Consider the following 21,724-nt stretch of genomic DNA (forward strand, 5'->3'; position numbering starts at 1 on the left):
CGCCATCTTGCCTCTGTTCTCGAGGTCGACTGTCTTCATCCTTCGCTCCCGCGATTCTGCCACAAAAGCTGGAAGAGTGCCTGTGAATTCGATCTTCCTCCCCAGGAGTCCTGCCACTGGAGCCGGGAAGGTACTTTTACGTCGTTCCGGTCGGATCATTGCCACACAGTCGCGATGGACGGTCTGTGCCTCAGGTGCTGCGCTGGTCTGTTCTCTGGTGCCTGGCCCAAGCGAAGGTGAGGTTTTGCTCTGCCTCTGAGCACGGGGGACATCGATTGCTGGAGTAAAGAGGTCTTCCCATTTCCACTGGATCTTCCCCATCCACCTTCTTCCGAGCAGCGTTGGACCATCACCTGCAACAACCCACAGAGGTAACTTGTGCACCTCGCCATTATGGATTACACTTACATCCGCATTACCAAGAACAGGGATCAGCTCCTTGGTGTAGGTGCGCAACTTTTCCTGTACTGGAATCAGCTCGGGTCATCTTTCGTTCCATAGCCTCTCAAAGGCACCTGGCTCATCACTGACTGGCTCGCTCCCATGAAGTGTCCACTTCCATGAAGACTGGCATGCCGTTTATCTCGACTTCCATCTTCACTGGAGGACAATCGGTGGTGCAGGTATACACTTCTTCTTGGGGCTGAGCTGCCCCTCTGGCCAAAACACACACTCCCCGCTGGATTCAAAGTCATCTACCGTCTCCTCTGCTAGATGGTGAGTCGTATTTCTTTTACAGGCCTTGGTGTTACAGGCTTTGCATACGCACTTAGCAAACCGACACTGGTGAGCCCTATGCATTCCTCCGTAACGCCAGCATGGTGCTATTCGATTAGCACCCCTCGGCGGACTCTGAGTTCTGGAACCCTGAGGTCTGTGCTCTCTGCCCTGGACAGAGCCACGTTCTACAGTCTTGCCTGTGAAAGGCACCATTCTGTGTACAGTACTTGCTGGGTTTGAGTCCACTGGATGAATAATTTGCTTTGTGCTGCAGGTCAAGGTCATGAACTCCTGACTGATGCTGATGGTTTTCTGCAGGTTGACTGTGGTGTCGGCAGATAATAGCTTGTAAAGGAGGCCCTTGTGACCAATTTCTATAACGAAGATGTCTCGCAATGCTTCGTTGAGGTGCGTGCCAGAATTACATAGTGCCGCAAGTCTCCTGAGGTCGGCAGCATATTTTGCAATCTCCTGGCCCTCAGGTCTGCGTAGAATCTGTGCATGGCCGTGAGGATGCTCTGTTTTGGTTTTAGTTGGTCGCGAATTAGTTCACTCAGCTCATCGTATGTCTTCTCCTTGGCCTTCGTGGGTGACAGCAAATCCCTGACGAGGCGGTAGACCTCGGGCCCTCAACTGGTCAGCAGTATAGCCTTGCGCTTCTCCGCCAATGCGTCTGTCTACCCTGCCAGGTCTTTGCCACAAAATGTAGCTCAAGCCTTTCCATGAAGGCATCCCAATCATCACCCTCTGCGGAGTCTTTTAGTGTGCCAAAGGTAGCCATAATCGCGTGAAAGTCCGTATTCTCGTCACCAGTTGTTATGTCTGCAATGTACCTATGAATAATACACGAGGCAATGTGTTGTACTCAAACTGTAGTGACCTTGGTCCTTTATTTGTAACTCCAGAGTGAGGCAGCCGCATGGTGGCTCCCCTTTTATACAGCCCCTGCCACCAGAGCAGGAAACCCCGGTCTCCACCAGTTGCACCCTCTAGTGGTGCCAGCATAGTATATACACAGTGTAAACCTGATTGATAGTACATCAGGTAAACAAGTCTCAATCTTATGCACCTATACAGTGACTACATAGAGAGTATATCTATAGTCTGCATATATAACAGGGAGCGGCCAAGGAAGTGGAGCTGAGTCCATGATCAGATCAGCCATGATCTTATTGAATGGCAGAGCAGGTTCGAGAGGCCAAATGGCCTGCTCCTATTTCATAGTTCTTATGTTCCCTTAAGGTGTGCGGCAGTGCACCAATCGGGAGGTCTTGTGCAGGCCGCTCACTGGCCGCTGCCACTGGGAAAGATACCGTGCATGATCAACTGCGCAGCCACTTTAAAGAGACCACACGCCAAATAGTCACTGCTGTAATATAGGGGAAAAGTGACGGGTAATTTGTGCACAGCAAGGCTCCACAAGCAGCAATGTGATAAATGACCAGATAATCTGTTTTTAGTGGTGTTGATTGAGGGATTGGCCACGATGCCAGAGGGATATCCCCTGCTCTTCAAATCATGCCATCTGATCTTTTGCATCCACCTGAGAGGCCAGATAGGACCACATCTTTTTATTTTATTTGCTCCTGGCATTTATTGCCCATCCCTAATTGCCCTTGAGAAGGTGCTGGTGAACCTCCTTCTTGAACCGCTGCAGTCCGTGTGGTGAAAGTGCTCCCACAGTGCTGTTAGGGAGCAAGTTCCAGGGATTTTTGACCCGGCGACGATGAAGGAACGGCGATATTTTTCCAAGTCGGGATGGTGTGTGATTTGGAGGGGAACTTGGAGGCGAAGGTGTTCCCATGCACCTGCTGCCCTTGTCCTTCTGGGTGGTAGAGGTCGCGGGTTTGGAAGGTGCTGCCGAAGAAGCCTTGGCGAGTTGCTGCAGTGCATCTTGTAGAGGTTAACACTTCAGCCAGGGGGCGCCGGTGGTAGAGGGAGTGAATGTTGAACATCACACCCAAGAGATGGCACCTCAGCACTGCACTGAAGTGCCAGCAGGGATCACATGATCAAGTCTCCGGAATGAGGCTCGAACCCACGACCTTCTGACTCAGAGGTGAGAGTGAGACCCACTGAGCCACGGCTAACATCTTAAAGCAGCCTTCTGTAACGCTCTAAAGGAGAATTGTGTTGGCTGCATGTACTGAACGCCCTTCACTGAGAGCACAGGTCAAGGTCTGAGCTCCCTCTTTGGGCAGTTGGCCAGACTTTGACTTGGGTTGTACGTTGTTTCCAAGGGCAATGCACTCTCTCTCTGATAATAATTAGCCAGCCCTTGACATTTCATAAGCTGTATTTCAGAGAGCGATCTCGGGGCTTACCCCATTTCCCTGGCTCTGTTTTTTCTACATCATTTCTTTCTTTCACTCCACCGTGCTGAATTTTCACCCTTACCCCTGTGTCAGGTAATAAGAACATAAGAAATAGGATCAGGAGTAGGCCATTCGGCTCCTCGAGCCTGCTCCGTCATTCAATAAGATCATGGCTGATCTGATCATGGACTCAGCTCCACTTCCCTGTCCGCTCCCCATAACTGAACTCCAGGACATAGTCGACGTATTTACCGAGGCGTACGAAAGCATGGGCCTTACGCAAAACATCCGTAAGATAAAGTATTGTGTTCCTAACACAGATGAGACTGCACACAGGGAGGTTAAAGTAACAGTGACCTCAGTCTTTATTAAGACACTCCAGAGTGAGGAACAGGCCGGCTTATATACCGTGCTCCCAAGGGATGCTGGGATCCCTTGGGACTTCAGGGGAAGCACTCCCTGGTGGTGGAACATGGGAGTGCATGTTTTACAGATACACAACATCACTCCCCACCAAAGTCAAAGTGAAAACTATTTACAAGGTGAGGTGGTCGGGAGCCTTTCTTTCCCTGGTGGACCGCCTCGGTACAAATGTCTGTTCTGGTGTGTTGGCTGTGCCCTCGCTGGGCTGGCGTGTTGTTGGCCCTGCAGGGCTGCTGGGTGAGCCTGGCCTTGCTGGGCTGTTGGGTGTGATGGGTTCGATTTCCTGGTCCGGCGTGGTGTCGATGATCCTTTGGCTGTGTATTGTGGGCTCGAAAAAGGTGGTGTCTGCTGTGGGTTGTTCAGGGCAGTCTGTGAACCACAGTCTCGTTTGGTTCAGGTGCTTTCTGCAAATTTGTCCATTGTCTAGTTTGACTACAAACACCCTACTCCCTTCTTTAGCTATCACCGTGCCCGCGATCCACTTGGGACCATGTCCATAGTTTAGCACATACATAGGGTCATTCAGATCAATTTCCCGTGACACAGTGGCGCGACCATCGTTTACATTTTGTTTCTGCCGCCTGCTCTCTACCAGATCATGCAGGTTGGGGTGAACCAGCAAGAGTCTAGTTTTAAGTGTCCTTTTTATGAGTAGCTCATCCAGGGGCACCCCTATGAGCAAGTGGGGTCTCGTGCGGTAGCTGAGCAGTACTCGGGACAGGCGAGTTTGGAGTGAGCCTTCTATGACTCATTTAAGGCTCTGTTTAATTGTTTGTACTGCCCGCTCTGCCTGCCCATTGGAGGCTGGTTTAAGCAGGGCCGAGGTGACATGTTTGATCGAATTGCGGGTCATGAATTCTTTAAATTCAGCACTGGTGAAACATGGCCCATTGTCACTGACCAGTATGTCAGGCAGGCCGTGGGTGACAAACATAGACCTCAGGCTTTCAATGGTGGTGGTGGCGGTGCTTCCCGACATTATTTCACATTCAATCCATTTTGAAAAAGCATCCACCACCACCAGGAACATTTTACTGAGAAACGGGCCCGCACAGTCGACATGGATCCTCGACCATGGTCTGAAGGGCCAGGACCACAAACTTAGTGGTGCCTCTCTGGACGCGTTGCTCAACTGAGCACATACGCTGCATTGCCGTACACAGGACTCTAAGTCAGATTCGGTACCAGGCCACCACACGTGCGATCTGGCTATCGCTTTCATCATTACTATGCCCGGGTGTGTGCTGTGGAGATCCAAGATGAACGTCTCCCTGCCCTTTTTGGATAGCACTACGCGGTTACCCCACAACAGGCAGTCTGCCAGAATGGACAGTTCGTCCTTTTGCCGCTGGAATGGCTTGATTAGCTCTTGCATTTCAACGCTAATGCCTCTTTCTCAATCATGCTGTAGGCCCTCTCGGCCTTAGACAAGCTCCTTGAGGCATAGGCGACAGGTTGCAACTTCCCCGCAACGTTAGCTTGTTGTAATACACACCCGACTCCGTACGACGACGCATCACATGCTAGCACAAATCTTTTACACGGGTTATACAATACAAGCAGCTTGTTGGAGCATAAAATGTTTCTGGCTTTCTCAAAAGCAATTAATTGTTTTTTTCCCCATACCCAGTTCTTACCTTTACACAATAAAACATGTAGGGGCTCTAAGAGGGTGCTTACCCCTGGTAGGATGTTACCAAAATAGTTGAGGAGTCCCAGGAACAACCGCAGCTCCATGACGTTCTGTGGCCTGGGCACGTTCCTGATAGCCTCTACCTTGGCGTCTGTGGGCTGAATGCCCTCCGCCTCGATCTTTCTCCCCCAAAACTCCATTTCTGTTGCCATGAAGACGCATTTCGACCTCTTCAGCTGCAGCCCTACGCGATCCAGTCGCTGGAGGACCTCCTCCAGGTTTTGTAGGTGCTCGACGGTGTCCCGACCCATGACCAATATGTCATCCTGAAAAACCACTGTGCGTGGTACCGACTTGAGTAGGCTCTCCATATTTCTCTGGAAGATTGCTGCAGCAGACCAAATTCTAAATGGGCATCTTTTGTAGATGAACAGTCCCTTGTGCTTGTTGATGCAGGTGAGGCCCTTCGAAGATTCCTCCAGCGCCTGCATCATGTAGGCCGAAGTCAGGTCGAGCTTGGTGAACGTCCTGCCTCCTGCCAGCGTCGCAAATAGGTCGTCTGCCTTAGGTAGCGGGTATTGGTCCTGTAGCGAGAAACGATTAATCGTTACTTTATAATCGCCGCAAATCCTGACCGTGCCATCACTTTTGAGCACTGGAACAATTGGGCTGGCCCACTCGCTGAATTTCACTGGGGAGATGATGCTCTCGCGTTGCAGCCTGTCCAGCTCGATTTCCACTCTCTCCCTTATCATGTGAGATACCACTCGTGCCTTGTGGTGAATGGGTTGTGCCTCTGGGACCAAGTGGATCCGCACCTTCGCCCCGGAAAAGTTTCCAATGCCTGGCTTAAAAAGGGAAGGAAATTTGTTAAGAAACTGAGTACATGAGGCCTCATCGACATGTGATAGCGCTCGGATGTCATCCCAGTTCCAGCGGAATTTGCCCAGCCAGCTCCTTCCAAGCAGTGTGGGGACATCGCCCAGGACAATCCAGAGTGGCAGTTCGTGCACCGTGCCCTCGTATGTAACCTTGACCATGGCGCTGCCCAGGACAGTGATGAGCTCCTTGGTGTATGTTCTCAGTTTCGTGTGGATGGGGCTCAGGGCTGGTCTGAATGCCTTGTTGCACCACAGTCTCTCAAACATCTTTTTACTCATGATGGATTGGCTAGCGCCAGTGTCCAGTTCCATGGCTACAGGTAAGCCATTCAATTTTACGTTTAGCATTATAGGTGGACATTTCATCAAAAATGTGTACACCCATGTACTTCAGCATCTGCCACCTCTCTCTGAGGCTCGAAATTGCTTTGATCCACCATGGACCAATCTTCTTCTGCCACGTGGTGGTTAGCAGGTCGAGCTGCAAGCTCGTGGGAGGTGCCCCATTGCTCCACAGCTCTTGCAAACATACCCTTTGAAGCAGCATGAATAGGCTGAATGGAAGCCTCCACAACGCCAACAAGGTTTGAATGTTGCGGACTCTGAGTCATCTGGGTCACCTGAGGCCTGCTGGCAGTTGCAGACTTATGGTTTCGGCCCTGTACATTTCTGCTCGCAAACACAGTTCCAGTTAACTTATGAACATCGCTAGCACTTGTGTCTGAGAGATTTGTTTGGTGTTATCACTGGTGGACATAAATGCCTGTGCTATCGCAACGGCCTTACTGAGGGTCGGTGTCTCTACAGTCAAAAGTTTTCGTAGGATGGTCTCGTGGCCAATGCCAAGTACAAAAAAGTCTCTGAGCATTTGCTCCAGATAGCCATCAAACTCACATTGTCCTGCAAGTCGCCTTAGCTCGGCGACGTAGCTCGCCACTTCCTGACCATCAGATCGCTGGCACGTGTAGAACCGATACCTCGCCATCAGCACGCTCTCCCTTGGGTTAAGATGCTCCCGAACTAGTGTACACAGCTCCTCATATGACTTATCTGTGGGTTGCATCGGAGCCAGAAGATTCTTCATGAGGCTGTAGGTCGGTGCCCTGCAGACCGTGAGGAGGACCGCTCTCCTTTTTGTAGTGCTTTCTTCTCCGTCCAGCTTGTTGGCTGCAAAGTACTGGTCTAGCCGTTCGACATAGGCTTCCCAGTCCTCACCCTCTGAGAACTTCTCCAGGATGCCCACAGTTTGCTGCATCTTTGCGTTGGATTCGTATACTCGTCGCCAGTTATTGTGTTCCTAACACAGATGAGGCTGCACACAGGGAGGTTAAAGTAACAGTGACCTCAGTCTTTATTAAGTCACTCCAGAGTGAGGAACAGGCCTTAGGGGCCAGCTTATATACAGTGCTCCCAAGGGATGCTGGGATCCCTTGGGACTTCAGGGGATGCGCTCCCTGGTGGCGGAACAGGGGAGTGCATGCTTTACAGATACACAACACAAAGGTCCTCCACCGGCCTGTTCTCGCCACAGAGCATTGCCCCCCCAGTCATCAAGATCCACGGCGTGGCCCTGGACAACATGGACCACTCCCCGTATCTCGGGTGCCTCCTATCAACAAAAGCTGGCATTGACAACGAGATCCAACATCGCCTCCAGTGCGCCAGTGCAGAATTCGGCCGCCTCAGGAAAGGAGTGTTTGAAACCAGGCCCTCAAAACTGCCACCAAGCTCATGGTCTACAGGACTGTAGTAATACCCTCCCTCCTGTAGAGTTCAGAGATATGGACCATGTACAGTAGACACCTCAAGTTGCTAGAGAAATACCACCAACGTTGTCTCCGCAAGATCCTACAAATCCCCTGGGAGGACAGGTACACCAACATTAGCGTCCTCGACTAGGCCAACTTCCCCAGCATTGAAGCACCGACCACACTTGATCAGCTCCGCTGGGCAGGCCACATAGTTTGCATGCCAGACACGAGACTCCCAAAGCAAATGCTCTACTTGGAATTCCTTCACGGCAAACGAGCCAAAGGTGGACAGCGGAAACATTACAAGGACACTCTCAAAGCCTCCCTGATAAAGTGCGACAGACCCACTGACACCTGGGAGTTCCTGGCCAAAGACCGCCCTAAATGAAGGAAGTGCATCCTTGAGGGCGCTGAGCACCTTGAGTCTCATCGCCGAGAACATGCAGAAATCAAGCGCAGGCAGCAGAAAGAGCGTGCGGCAAACCTGTCCCACCCACCCTTTCTCTCAACGACTATCTGTCCCACCTGTGACAGAGTCTGTGGCTCTCGTATTGGACTGTTCAGCCTCCATAAAACTCACTTTTAGAGTGGAAGCAAGTCTTCCTCGATCCCGAGGGACTGCCAATGATGATGACTCCCTTATCGCTCAAAAATCTGTCTATCACCACCTTAAATATATTCAATGATCCAGCCTCCACAGCTCTCTAGTGCAGAGAATTCCATAGATTTATAACGTTCTGAGAAGAAATTTCTCCTCATCTCAGTTTTAAATGGACTATGTCCGCTAGTTTTAGTTTCCCCTTGTCGAGCCCCCTTATTATCTTATATGTTTCAATAAGATCACCTCTCATTCTTCTGAACTCCAATGTGTATAGGCCCAACCTACTCAATCTTTTCTCATAAGTCAACCCCCTCATCTCCGGAATCAACCTCGTGAACCTTCTCTGGACAGCCGCCAATGCAAGTATATCCTTCCTTAAATACGGAGACCAAAACTGTACACAGTACACCAGGTGTGGCCTCACCAATACCCTGTGCAGTTGTAGCAGGACTTCTCTGCTTTTATACTCTATCCCGCTTGCAATAAAGGCCAACACTCCATTTGCCTTGCTGATTAATGTGGGGCACATCTGAATACAGGAAGAAGTAAGCTGATGTGGTATTGGAAGGGGTGGTTATCTCTGGTCCCCTGGAAACATCAAACCTGGGCTACCTCTGTGAACTGCGCACCAGGAATTTCCTAAACAGTTCCACAACAAGAAATCTAAACTCCGTAGTGTGCTAAATTTACAGGAATTCCTATATTTGTAATTGCAACTAGATAGTTTAGGGCAGTGCGGTGGTTATGTTGATTGACTCATAACCCCATGATTTAGGCCAATAATCCAGAGTAATCTCGCCACTGACAGTATGAGAAGTTAAATTCCATCTAAAACATCTGTAAATAAAAAGCTGGAATCAGTGAAAGTGACCACAAAATTGTCGGATTATTGGTTAATCCCAACTGAGTTCACTAATGTCCATTCGGGAAGGAAACATGCCGTTCTTACCCGGATTGGGTCTATACATAACTCCAGGCTTACACCAATGCAGTTGACTCTTAACTGCTCATTGAAGTGGCCAAGCAAGCATCAAAGATGCATCAAACCACTACTACTGTAATGTATTTGCTTCATGGGTTTTTTGCTTAAGAATTCATAGAAACATATTGCCATTAAGGACTAGTTGATTTCTTGGCAAAAGGTTTAACAATCACACTACACATTACCAGTTCATCCACCAGTCTCACAACCACCTGCCTCATCGTGGGATCCCCCAAACCTAATTGGCTGGGGTTTTATTGAGTCTGGTGAACATCACGTGACTGGCTGAGCCACTCGCAGCTCAACAGCTCTACAACTATTTTAGTTTCAACAGCTCTATAATACCTGTGAGCATACTCACAAGTGCATATTTGACCAAGCTTTTGGCCACCTATCCTAATATCTCCTTATGTGGCTCAGTATCAAATTGTATTTGATAATCGTTCCTGTGAAGCACTTTGAGATGTTTTACTAAGGTAAAGGTGCTATAAGTTGTTGTCATGGTGGAGGGGTGAGGTGCAATAGCTATTGTTGATTTTGGCAGGTGTCACCTTGAGAAACAATTAGATGTCCAAGTCAGGAGGGTGTGTAACTTAAAGCTTTTAAGGCTGAAATAAAGATGCAAAACGTTCAGCAGGTCAAGCAGCACCTGTGGAGAGAGAAGCATCGAGCCAACGTTTCAGCTCGATGACCCATCGCCAGGACTGGGGTAACTGGGTCAGCGCCTCTGCTAAAATAAGGGAAAAAGGAATATCTTACAAATCTACCAATATTAACTTGCATTTATATAGCATCTTTAACCTAGTAAACCATCCCTAGGTGCTTCACAGGAGCGATTATCGAACAATATTTGACATCCAGCCTTATAAGGAGATGACCAAAAGCTTAGAATCATAGGGCCCTAAATTGAAGAACTTACTGCCGACTGCCACCGACATGCCTCTGGTCGAACCGCCCAGTGCCACTTTCCATTTGGCCTGGAGCGGGCGGGAGGGGAGAGCCGCCGGGAAGCGCCCGCTGATGTCAGCGGACGGCCGATTGGCGCAACTGAGCTCCCGCCCGCCGAGCTCCCAGATTCCTGCGGGCGGGAGTCGGCGGGACTCGGCGGCAGAACGGGGGCGGACCGCCGGCTGGAGGCTGGTCTGTCCCCCGGCGGTGAGTAGGAAGATGGTGAAAAAAAAGTAAGTACACTTTTTGTAATTTTTTTCTTGACAGGGACCTACCTGGATGGGGTCCCCTGAAGGTCTTCAGATGTTTTTTTTTAGGCTTTTGCTTTTCAGGTCTTCGACCCTCCGTGGGCCCGACTCCTTCCTCGGCGGGCACTTGGGCGGCCGAGACTGGGAGCTCCCAGACTGGCGGCGTAAGTCGCTCATTTGCCGCCCGCTGACCTTCGAGGGACCTCTCCGATGAAAATCCCGCCAAAAGTACCGTCAGGGACCTCGGTGGCCATCGGCGGTCCTTTGGGCGACACTTGGGCGGGCGGGCACCCTTCATACATTCTGGGCCCGTGGAATGCTTGCAGCACGGATGAAGGCCATTCGGCCCGTCGAGCCCATGCTGACTCCCAGCTAGTCCCACTCCCCCGCCCTTTAACTGTAGCCCTGCAAGTTTTTCCTTCAGATACTTATCCAAATTGGGGCATCTGGTGAAGGGCAATAAGCGGCAGAAAAACCGACATCCGAGAATTAATTTAAAACAAATTAAAATTGGAAGGGAAATGTACCTGTGTATAATTATGGCAGAACGAATGAGGAAAGATGGTGATCTACAGGAATATTCAGGAGTGGAATAGACTATTGCAGCCAGTCTGGCTGTTCCCAACGTTTATAAAACACATGGTGTCAGTTGTGTCGCAGTGGTAGCCAATGTTGCCTCTACTTGTTTCTGGTGCCACACTGCCCCTTAAACGTGCTCGGTTTTTGTATTCAAAAGCCGCTGCACGGGCTCCCTGGAGTATTGCGTGACAGCGAGGCCCGCAGCTTAGGAGGAACACTGCTGGTAGCACTCTCTCGCCTGTGAGTCAGCAGGTTGTGGGTTCCAGTCCCACTCCAGGGACTTAAGCCCATAAATCCAGGCTGACACTCCCAGTGCAGTGCTGAAGGAGCGCCGCATTTCAGGTGAGACATTAAACCGAGGCTCCTTGGCTTTCTTAATTCGAAGCAGAGCAGGAGGGATTCACCCCGGTGTCCTGACCAATATTTAGCCCTCAACCAACCATCACTAAAACAGATTGTCTGGTCATTTATCTCATTGCTGTTTGTGGGAGCTTGCCATGCACAAATTGGCTGCCGCGTTTCCTACATTACAACAGTGACTACACTTCAAAAGTACACTTCATTGGCTGTAAATTAAGTGCCTTGGGTTGTTTTGTGAGATTGAATTCCCGATATAATTGCAAGGTGTTGTAAAGCACTTTGTGACGTCCTGAGGTAGTGAAAGGCACTGTTCTTTAGTCTGTCCATCTTGTTGCTGTTATGAGGCGAGGCAGTGTTCGTATTGAACCTAACTGCTGCACTTAAACTCCATTTCAAAATTCTCATCCTTGTTTTCATATCCCTCCATGGCCTCGCCCCTCCCTATCTCTGTAATCTCCTCCAGCCCCACAACCCCCCCGAGATGTCTGCCCTCCTCTAATTCTGCCCTCTTGAGCATCCCTGATTATAATCGCTCAACCATCGGTCGCCGTGCCTTCTGCTGCCTGGGCCCCAAGCTCTGGAACTCCCTCCCTAAACCTCTCCGCCTCTCTACCTCTCTTTCCTCCTTCAAGACGCTCCTTAAAACCTACCTCTTTGACCAAGCTTTTGGCCATCTGCGGTAATTTCTTCTTTTGTGCCTCATGTTTGTCTTATAACACTTCTGTGAAGCACCTTGGGATGTTTTATTATGTTAAAGGCGCTATATAAATTCAAGTCGTTGTTCTATAAATGCAAGTCTTTCTTTAATTTGAGCCCTACTGGTCTTGTCAACAATCTATCGATGTGTTTTTGTGCTTTGCTCTCCGCAGCGATCTGCTCGATTCTGTTTGAAACAAGGATGGGATGTCTGGAAGATGAGATTCCTGAGGAAACACAGAAATTCATTGAGGCCGTGTTTGAGATGTTCAGACTCTCCGCGATTCTAATCTTCTTCCCAAAGGCGTTGTGGCCATATCTTTCATCCTGGAAGAAGTTTGTAGCTGCGTGGGACTATCTCTTTTACATCAGTAAGATGAAGTTAGTTGCAGTGAAATTCCTGTTGAACAAATTTAAAAATGAGAAAACATGTCCGGAATCCTCCCCTGGCAATATTTAGAAAAAAAATCCCCCACAATGATCTAATCAACAGTGGCAATCAGCAAATAATTGAAGGTCCTAGGGCACAGTGGGATATTGTTATCTAATCGGTGTTGTTCTTGCATAAACTAATGCGCTGGTACTGCATTCCTGTGTGCACTGTTTTAAAGCAAGCATTAACTTGTTAGTGTTTACAATATCATCATCATCATCATAGGCAGTCCCTCGAAGCGAGGATGACTTACTTCCACGCCAAAAAAGGATGAACTCACAGGTGTTTCAATGAAGGATCTAATTTTCCAGATCCCGAACTACATGTTGAAGGGTGGAAGATGCCTGTGCGTGGATTTTTTTAACGTGTGGTGGCCGTTGCACACCAGCCACCACACGGGCTTGACAGAGCTAGGTCTTGGTCCAGTGGCAAGGATTACCCAAGACGAACTGGAGACCAGCTCTGCTGCACGGACCTAGTGCGCGCACATATCGCAGTGTGGGCTGGGCCGTGCTGCCCCTGGGCCCTCGCCTCTTCTGGGCCCCAGATTCACGCCTCTCCTGAGCCCCAGTCACTTCCCTCTACAAACTCTTGCCGTTCCTTCGCCCCTCCTGCTGTGCCTGCCCGCACTGCAATCAGCGACCTGGCTTCGCAGCCGTCGCCCTCCTGCAGCAGCACGCACTGCTCCCTGCAGTGGTATACCGCCGCACGCTGCTCCCTCCGATGGCCCCGGCCTGCTGATGGTCTTACAGGCCGGGACCGCGCCGATTTCCGTGGCTGGGCTGCCGCACACTGCTCCCTCCGATGGCCCCGGCCTGCTGATGGTCTTGCAGGCTGGGACCGCGCCGATTTCCGGGCCGGGCCGCCGCACGCTGCTCCCTCCTTACAATAAGTGGGTTAATGATGACCTTAAAACAGTGCACAGCCTCGGTAGAATGGGCATGGTGAGTACCTGTAGCTAAAGATTGTCTTGTGGAAAATATACTCCAGGGAGGTTTAAGCACTCAGATCACAATCAAACTCCCAGAAAGGGTCCGATTCCCACTGGTCTCCTGGACCTGAGTATCCAACTCCCACTCATCTGCTGGATCTGAGGGTCTGACTCCCTGGTCTGCTGGATTTGAGGGTCCAACCCCTATTGGTCTGCTGGATTTGAGGGCCCAACCCCTATTGGTCTGCTGGATCTGAGGGTTTGACTCCCTGGTCTGCTGGACATGAGGGTCCAACCCCTATTGGTCTGCTGGATCTGAGGGTCCAACCCCTATTGGTCTGCTGGATCTGAGGGTCCAACCCTTATTGGTCTGCTGGATCTGAGAGTACAACCCCTATTGGTCTGCTGGATCTGAGGGTCCAACCCTTATTGGTCTGCTGGATCTGAGAGTACAACCCCTATTGGTCTGCTGGATCTGAGGATCCAACCCCTATTGGTCTGCTGGATCTGAGTGTCCAACCCCTATTGGTCTGCTGGATCTGAGGGTCTGACTCCCTGGACTGCTGGATCTGAGGGTCCAACCCCTATTGGTCTGCTGGATCTGAGGGTCTGACTCCCTGGTCTGCTGGATCTGAGTGTCCAACCCCTATTGGTCTGCTGGATCTGAGTGTCCAACCCCTATTGGTCTGCTGGATCTGAGTGTCCAACCCCTATTGGTCTGCTGGATCTGAGGTTCCAACCCCTATTGGTCTGCTGGATCTGAGGGTTGACTCCCTGGTCTGCTGGATCTGAGGGTCCAACCCCTATTGGTCTGCTTGGCCTGACGGAATGTTCTCATGAACCAGCCCTTGTGAATTGCATTTCCTTAACTTTCAGCCGAGAAGCTGGTCAACAAGAAAATCAAAGAGATGCAGGAGAGCCTGGTGAAGGAGCGTGCGGTGGGTGGGGAGTACCTCACCGACCTGCTGACCAATACCAAGATGACTCCCATGGACATCTACGGCAGTCTGTCCGAGCTGCTGCTGGCTGCAGTGGACACAGTAAGAGCGACAAGATTGTCTGATAGTTAGGGCTGGATTTGCGGCTTTTCTGTTGTCGGGGACAGATAATGGCGACGGGGCGGGAAAGTTAGCAGCCGGGAATGGTTTGCGCCTCAGTAGGTAGGTTTGGGCAGCTGGGGCCTGTGTTGGGGGTGCAGCGCTAAGGGAGGCATTGTACACCTCTCGTGGCGCGAGGATGGGATACTCCCGAGCTAAAGAGCTGGCCCGGGAGCGCTCCGAGAGAGGCCTGGGGCGGGTCGGGGGGGGCGGAAGAATCTAACCCACAGAAACATTCCTGAAACACTGCCCACGCCACCACAACACAAATCGCACACAACAGTAAAACAAAAAACACTCCCGCTTACCTTTACAGTACATTACCTTCCTCTCCATCGCCGGGATCGCTGGACCGCTCTGATTTGTCGGGCGGTCACTGCGGACACACTTCCGGGTGGACAAGAGCTCAGAACTTGCGCCGGTGTCACAACCAGGGACGTTGCACACACCCGGCGCAGCTCTTCCCGGCGGTGCTGCTCCGCGCCGCGGCAAAACCCGACCGGAGGATCGCGGCCGGGGTCACCGGAGACTTCACCGCCGCCTTTCAACACCGCTCCGGGGCGAAACCCCGAGCGCAAAGGGCCGGAAAATCCAACCCATAGTGCCTTTGGCTCACCATAATAAACCTGATTCCACTGAGGGGCATATTTACCGAATGAAGTTGCGTATTCCTCTCTGGAATCAGGCGCACTATCTATCCCCTGATAACTCAAGTGATGTATAGAAAATAAGCAGAATATTTTTTAAAAGGTGAGAGACTAGTAAACATTGGTATGCAGAGGAATTTGGATGTCCTTGTACATGAATCATCAGAGAGTTAACATGCAGGTACAGCAAGCAATTAGGAAGGCAAATGGTCTGTTGGCCTTTATTGCAAGGGGGATAGAGTATAAGAGTAAGGAGGTCTTGCTGGAATTGTACAGGGCCCTGGTGAGACCACACCTGGAGTACTGTGCACTGTTTTTGGTCTCCTTACCTATGGAAGGATATAGTTGCCTTACATGGTAGGTTCACCAGATTGATTACGAGGATGAGAGATGTTATGTCTTGGATAAAGAGTCAGACTAGATACTGCAAGCTCAAAGTAAGTGTGACTGTAGTCCTTTATTACAGATCTCTGAGTGCCTCTCCAGCCTGTGAGGCCTCCTTATATACAGGTGTTCCCAAGGGATTGTGGGATCCCTTGGGACTCCAGGGGATTAGCCCTCTGGTGGTTAGACATGGTAATTGCAGGTTTACATACATAACAAGAGGGTTGTCCTATGAGGAGAGATTGAGTTGAGTGGACCTATATTCTCTGGAGTTTAGAAGAATGAGAGGTGATCTTATTGAATAGTATAACATTCTTAGAGGGCTTGACAGGACAGATGCTCAGAGGCTGTTTTGCCTGGCTGGGGAGTCTAGAACCAGGGGGCACAGTCTCAGAATAAGGGGTCGGCTATTTAAGACTGAGATGAGGAGGAATTTCTTCACTCAGAGGGTGGCGAATCTTTGGAGTTCTCTGCCTCAGAGGGCTGTGGAGGCTCAGTCGTTGAGTATATTCAAGACAGAGGTCAATATGTTTTTGAATATTATACTCCAACCCCCTTGGAATCAAGGGATATGGGGATAGTTCAGGAAAGTGAAGTTGAGGTTGAAGATCAGCCCTGATCTTATTGAATGGTGGAGCAGGCTTGAGGGGCCGAATGGCCTACTCCTGCTCCTACTTCTTATGTTCTTATGTTATCCTGGTATATAGCACAGGATTCCCTGCTATTCTACTGGTACGAACATACGAACAATGACGGACAGGTATAGATCCTCTGGTCCATCGAGCCTGTCCCACACAATTGTGATACCTTGTGTATCACAACTTATACACTCCACCCCACCCGAAACCATGTGACTTTCTGAGAGAGGCAAAAAAAACAGATTAAAAAAACCCAGGGCAATTTGGGGAAAAAAATCTGGGAAATTCCTCTCTGACCCATTTGGGCGACCGGAGCTAGTCCCGGAGATCTCTCTGGCCCTGGTATGTAGCACAGGATTGATCTCTGATCTATTGTGTGCAGCATAGGATGTCCCTTTAGCTCTGCTGGTCTATAGTTGTAATATAGAGCTCCCCTGGTGGGCTACTGTGGTAATGCAACCACTGATGTAAATCATCATCATCATAGGCAGTCCCTCGGAATCGAGGAAGACTTGCTTCCTCTCTAAAAATGAGTCCTTAGGTGGCTGAACAGTCCAATACAAGAACCACAGTCCCTGTCACAGGTGGGACAGATAGTTGTTGAGGGAAAGGGTGGGTGGGACTGGTTTGCCGCTGCCTGTGTTTGATTTCTGCATGCTCTCAGCGACGAGACTCGAGGTGCTCAGCGCCCTCTTGGATGCTCTTCCTCCCCTTAGGGCAGTCTTTGGCCAGGGACTCCCAGGTGTCGGTGGGGATGTTGCACTTTATCAGGGAGGCTTTGAGGGTGTCCTTGTAACGTTTCCTCTGCTCACCTTTGGCTCGTTTGCCGTGGACGAGTTCCGAGTAGAGGGCTTGCTTTGGGAGTCTCATGACTGGCATGCGAACTATGTGGCCTGCCCAGCGGAGATGATCAAGTGTGGTCAGTGCTTCAATGCTGGGGATGTTGGCCTGATCAAGGACGCTAATGTTGGTGCGTCTGTCCTCCCAGGGGATTTGTAGAATCTTGCAGAGACATTGTTGGTGGTATGTCTCCAATGACTTGAGGTGTCTACTGTACATGGTCCACATCTCTGAGCCATACAGGAGGGCGGGTATTACTACAGCCCTGTAGACCATGAGCTTGGTGGCAGATTTGAGGCCCTGGTCCTCAAACACTCTTTTCCTCAGGCAGCCGAAGGCTGCACTGGCGTACTGGAGGCGGTGTTGAATAATAAAGGATCACGTGCCAAAGTCACATGATGACAGGTTTCTGTATTGGAGCCATCTTGTAGCGTGTGTTTGTTCGTGATGTCGTCAGGATATATCACAACAGTGAAGGAATCTCCTCCTGTCTTTCAGACCTCCAACACAACCTCTTGGATCCTGTACAACCTGGCCCGGGAGCCATCCATTCAGCAGCAGCTCTACGAAGAAGTCAGCAGTGTTTGTCCCGGCGACCGAATGCCGGAAGCCAAGGATTTTGCCAGCATGCCCCTGTTAAAGGCGGTGACCAAAGAGACCCTTCGGTGGGACATGGCTTTCGACACCCTCTGCTTCCTGCTTTGCTTCTCTCGCTTTTGCCATCTTTCTCCTCTTCTTCTGGAGTTATTGGCCCCCAAATTCCTGGGACGTGGGAGTGTTGAAAAAGAGTTTTCTGCTTGAGCTGTGGGTGGCGGGGGGGTGGGGGTTTGTGGAGGAGAGTAACATAGGAGCAGGAGGAGGCCATTCAGCCCCTCGAGCCTGCTCCGCCATTCAATGAGATCATGGCTGATCTCCAACCGAAATCCATATACCCGCCTTTGCCCCGTATCCCTTCATGCTTTTGGTTAACAAAAATCTATTAATCTCCGATTTAAAATTAACACTTGATCTAGCATCAATTGCTCATTTGTGGAAGTGAGTTCCAAACTTCTATCACCCGTTGGGCTAGACTTTCCACTTTGTTCGCTATGGCCCAAACAATGGGCGATGTTCCAGCCTTAGTGATGTTGCAGCCTTCATGATCGCTGGAACATCGCCCATTTTTTTGGATCGCAATTTTTGGCTCGGCGATAGCCCGGCGATGTGAAATGGGCGAAGCGATAGCCCAATGATGTCACATCGCCCAGCGATAACCCGGCGATGTGAAATGGGCGAAGCGATAGCCCAACGATGCCACATCGCCCGGCGATAACCCGGCGATGGCGAAGGGTACGCAAATTTTTTGCTTTGGTTGGCCATGTTTTCCCATGTTTCGGGAGGTCAGGGGTCATCCACACACGCACAGAAGGGGGAGAGAGATGGAGAGAGGAGAGAGAGAGATGGAGAGAGAGGAGGAAGGCAGGGACAGAGAGGTGAGAGAAAAGAGAGAGAGAGAGAGAGAGAGAGAGAGAAAGAAAGAAAGAAAGAAAGACAGAGAAATACGTCTGACAGCGATGAAAGCGGGAGAGATGTGGAGACGGGGAGGAAGAGGGCTAAACCCTTCTCCGAAGAGGCCAACGAGGCCCTCGTGGTGGAGGTGCACTCCCGCTGGGCCCAATTGACCGGGGGGGGGGAGCCTGGTGGGAAACCAGCACCATGGGCGTACCTCAGGTTATGGGGCGAGATAGCCGAGGTCATCTCGTCTGTGTCCCACAACCCAGGGGCTCCGACCAGTGCCGCTAACGCTGGAACAGCCTCGTTGCTTCAGCAAGAGTAAGTACGACTTTATATTTTAATGATGCACGTTCTACGTATAATAATCATTATTGTTATGTTCAGAATAAATCCACAGGACTATATCGCAAGTTCAAACTGTTGTGACCTTGGTCTCTTTATGCAGACTCTAGAGTGAGGAAGCAGCATGGAGCATCCCCTTTTATACCTGCTTGCCAAATGGGTGCACAGCTGACCCTTAGGTCTCCCACAGGTGTGCCCTCTAGTGACACGTCTTACATATTGGTGAGGTTTACATACGTACATAACATCACTCCCCCCAAAGTCTTATGTGCAAGTTGAGGCGATCTGGTGCCCCACGTCCCCGAGTTGATCGCCTGGGTTGAAGTCCTGACGTGGTGGTTGACGGGGAAGTTGATCGTGTTAGTGGGTCGCTGGGGGTCAGGTCATCTCACAGCGGTTCCTGGTTATCTGTAGTTCGCAGTTTGGTCTTGTCCAAATGCTTTGCTCGTTAGTCCAGTACATGGTTTCACTATCAAACGATCCGTTTTCATCACATGCACTCCATTCCCCGCCTTGGCTAATACAGTGCTAGCAGCCCAACTGGGGCCTTGAACATGGTCTACATCACTTATTGTGATGTCGCGTGGAGGGGTCGTGCGATCATGGTGCATTCTCTGCTGATGGCATACGGAAGGCTCGGTTCTGAGTGATTCTGTCTGGTGACTGCGTAGCACCCAGGATAGCCGGGTCTGTAGGGAGTCTACCGTGACACGCGTGGTGCTAGGTTTAGTGATTTGGACTGCCTGCTCCGGGCTATTGTCGCTGACCCTGAGGTCTGGCAAGCCCAGGATGGCCACAATGGCCTTGAGACTTTCGGTAGTGGCAGGCGGCCTAGTGGTCCCTCTGGACCTTGGGCCGTAGTATGGGGGCTCCAGACCACCGACTGTGTGTAGCCGCCCTGCCTTACTTTACACCGTAGGGATGGGTCTTTTGTCTCTGCGACGGATAGGTTGCCACATCCCGTCTAGCAGTTCACCTTTGGCAGGTGGATAAATGGGATCCTGGCTGGTCCAGGTCCTAAGCTGGGGGGCCGTTACGGTTGACCCCTCGCTTTCTAGCACTTCCACGACCGCAAGTGGGTCTGCAGGCTGCGCCGTTTCCACTCCGGTGGCGGGCAATGGTGGCCAACTGAGAGCATTAGTGCCGCTCTCAGTGCCTGGCCCGTGGCAGATCATGTTACAGTGCACAGACAGTGTTGGACATTCTTGAAACAACCCATCGATAATGGTGCCTCTGCTCTCCCAAGCTTGTGGGATGAGCAGCTTGTCTGACTCGAGCACATATTGGGACCCTCTTTAGTCCCGTGAACACAGGCTGTTGCTTTGTTTAACTTATTGGATACATGTTCAATCGTTTGGGGCTCGCCCGCTACTTTTGCTTGCCGCACAACACTCCCGACCCCGTGCGGTAACATCTCACTTGCTCCGAATACTTTGTCCGATACATATACGACTGGTTGGTGCTCGCCCGCTACTTTGGCTTGTTGTAAGGTACCCCCAACCACATATAATGGTACATCATTTGCCGCAAAAGACTGCTCACAGGGGTTACATAGTGCACACAATTTATTGGAGCGTAGTGGGTTCCTGGCCTTCACAGCGGCCGCTCCTTTACCTTTGCCCCAAACCCAGTCATCTTTCTTGCTGGGCGACGCATTCCTCCGTTCCGTTGCGGCAACCTCCCGTGGTCTGGACGCTCTCTCGTCCCGTGGTCTGGACGCTCTCTCGTCCCGTGGTCTGGACGCTCTCTCGTCCCGTGGTCTGGACGCCCCTTCGTCCCGTGGTCTGGACGCTCTCTCGTCCCGTGGTCTGGACGCTCTCTCGTCCCGTGGTCTGGACGCCCCTTCGTCCCGTGGTCTGGACGCTCTCTCGTCCCGTGGTCTGGACGCCCCTTCGTCCCGTGGTCTGGACGCCCCTTCGTCCCGTGGTCTGGACGCTCTCTCGTCCCGTGGTCTGGACGCCCCTTCGTCCCGTGGTCTGGACGCTCTCTCGTCCCGTGGTCTGGACGCTCTCTCGTCCCGTGGTCTGGACGCTCTCTCGTCCCGTGGTCTCGACGCCCCTTCGTCCCGTGGTCTGGACGCTCTCTCGTCCCGTGGTCTGGACGCTCTCTCGTCCCGTGGTCTGGACGCCCCTTCGTCCCGTGGTCTGGACGCTCTCTCGTCCCGTGGTCTGGACGCTCTCTCGTCCCGTGGTCTGGACGCTCTCTCGTCCCGTGGTCTGGACGCCCCTTCGTCCCGTGGTCTGGACGCTCTCTCATCCCGTGGTCTGGACGCTCTCTCGTCCCGTGGTCTGGACGCTCTCTCGTCCCGTGGTCTGGACGCCCCTTCGTCCCGTGGTCTGGACGCTATCTTGTCCCGTGGTCTGGACGCCCCTTCGTCCCGTGGTCTGGACGCTCTCTCGTCCCGTGGTCTGGACGCTCTCTCGTCCCGTGGTCTGGACGCTATCTTGTCCCGTGGTCTGGACGCTCTCTCGTCCCGTGGTCTGGACGCTCTCTCGTCCCGTGGTCTGGACGCTCTCTCGTCCCGTGGTCTGGACGCTCTCTCGTCCCGTGGTCTGGACGCTATCTTGTCCCGTGGTCTGGACGCTCTCTTGTCCCATGGTCTGGACGCCCCTTCGTCCCGTGGTCTGGACGCTCTCTCGTCCCGTGGTCTGGACGCTCTCTCGTCCCGTGGTCTGGACGCTCTCTCGTCCCGTGGTCTGGACGCCCCTTCGTCCCGTGGTCTGGACGCTCTCTCGTCCCGTGGTCTGGACGCTCTCTCGTCCCGTGGTCTGGACGCTCTCT

At 51.6% G+C, this 21,724-nt stretch overlaps 1 protein-coding gene across 1 annotated transcript in view; it reads left to right on the plus strand.

Moving 5' to 3' along the window:
- The window catches only part of cyp27a3 (cytochrome P450 family 27 subfamily A member 3), a 112,545-nt gene that overhangs the window by 71,208 nt on the left and 19,613 nt on the right, over positions 1–21,724 (plus strand). The window contains exons 4-6 of the mRNA XM_070875272.1: positions 12,311–12,508; positions 14,378–14,541; positions 17,606–17,772. Coding sequence (XP_070731373.1) covers positions 12,311–12,508; positions 14,378–14,541; positions 17,606–17,772 — 529 coding nt within the window. The remainder of the gene's footprint in view (positions 1–12,310; positions 12,509–14,377; positions 14,542–17,605; positions 17,773–21,724) is intronic.

The sequence above is a fragment of the Pristiophorus japonicus genome, chromosome 3 (assembly GCF_044704955.1).
Source record: "Pristiophorus japonicus isolate sPriJap1 chromosome 3, sPriJap1.hap1, whole genome shotgun sequence".
Lineage (NCBI taxonomy): Eukaryota > Metazoa > Chordata > Chondrichthyes > Pristiophoridae > Pristiophorus > Pristiophorus japonicus.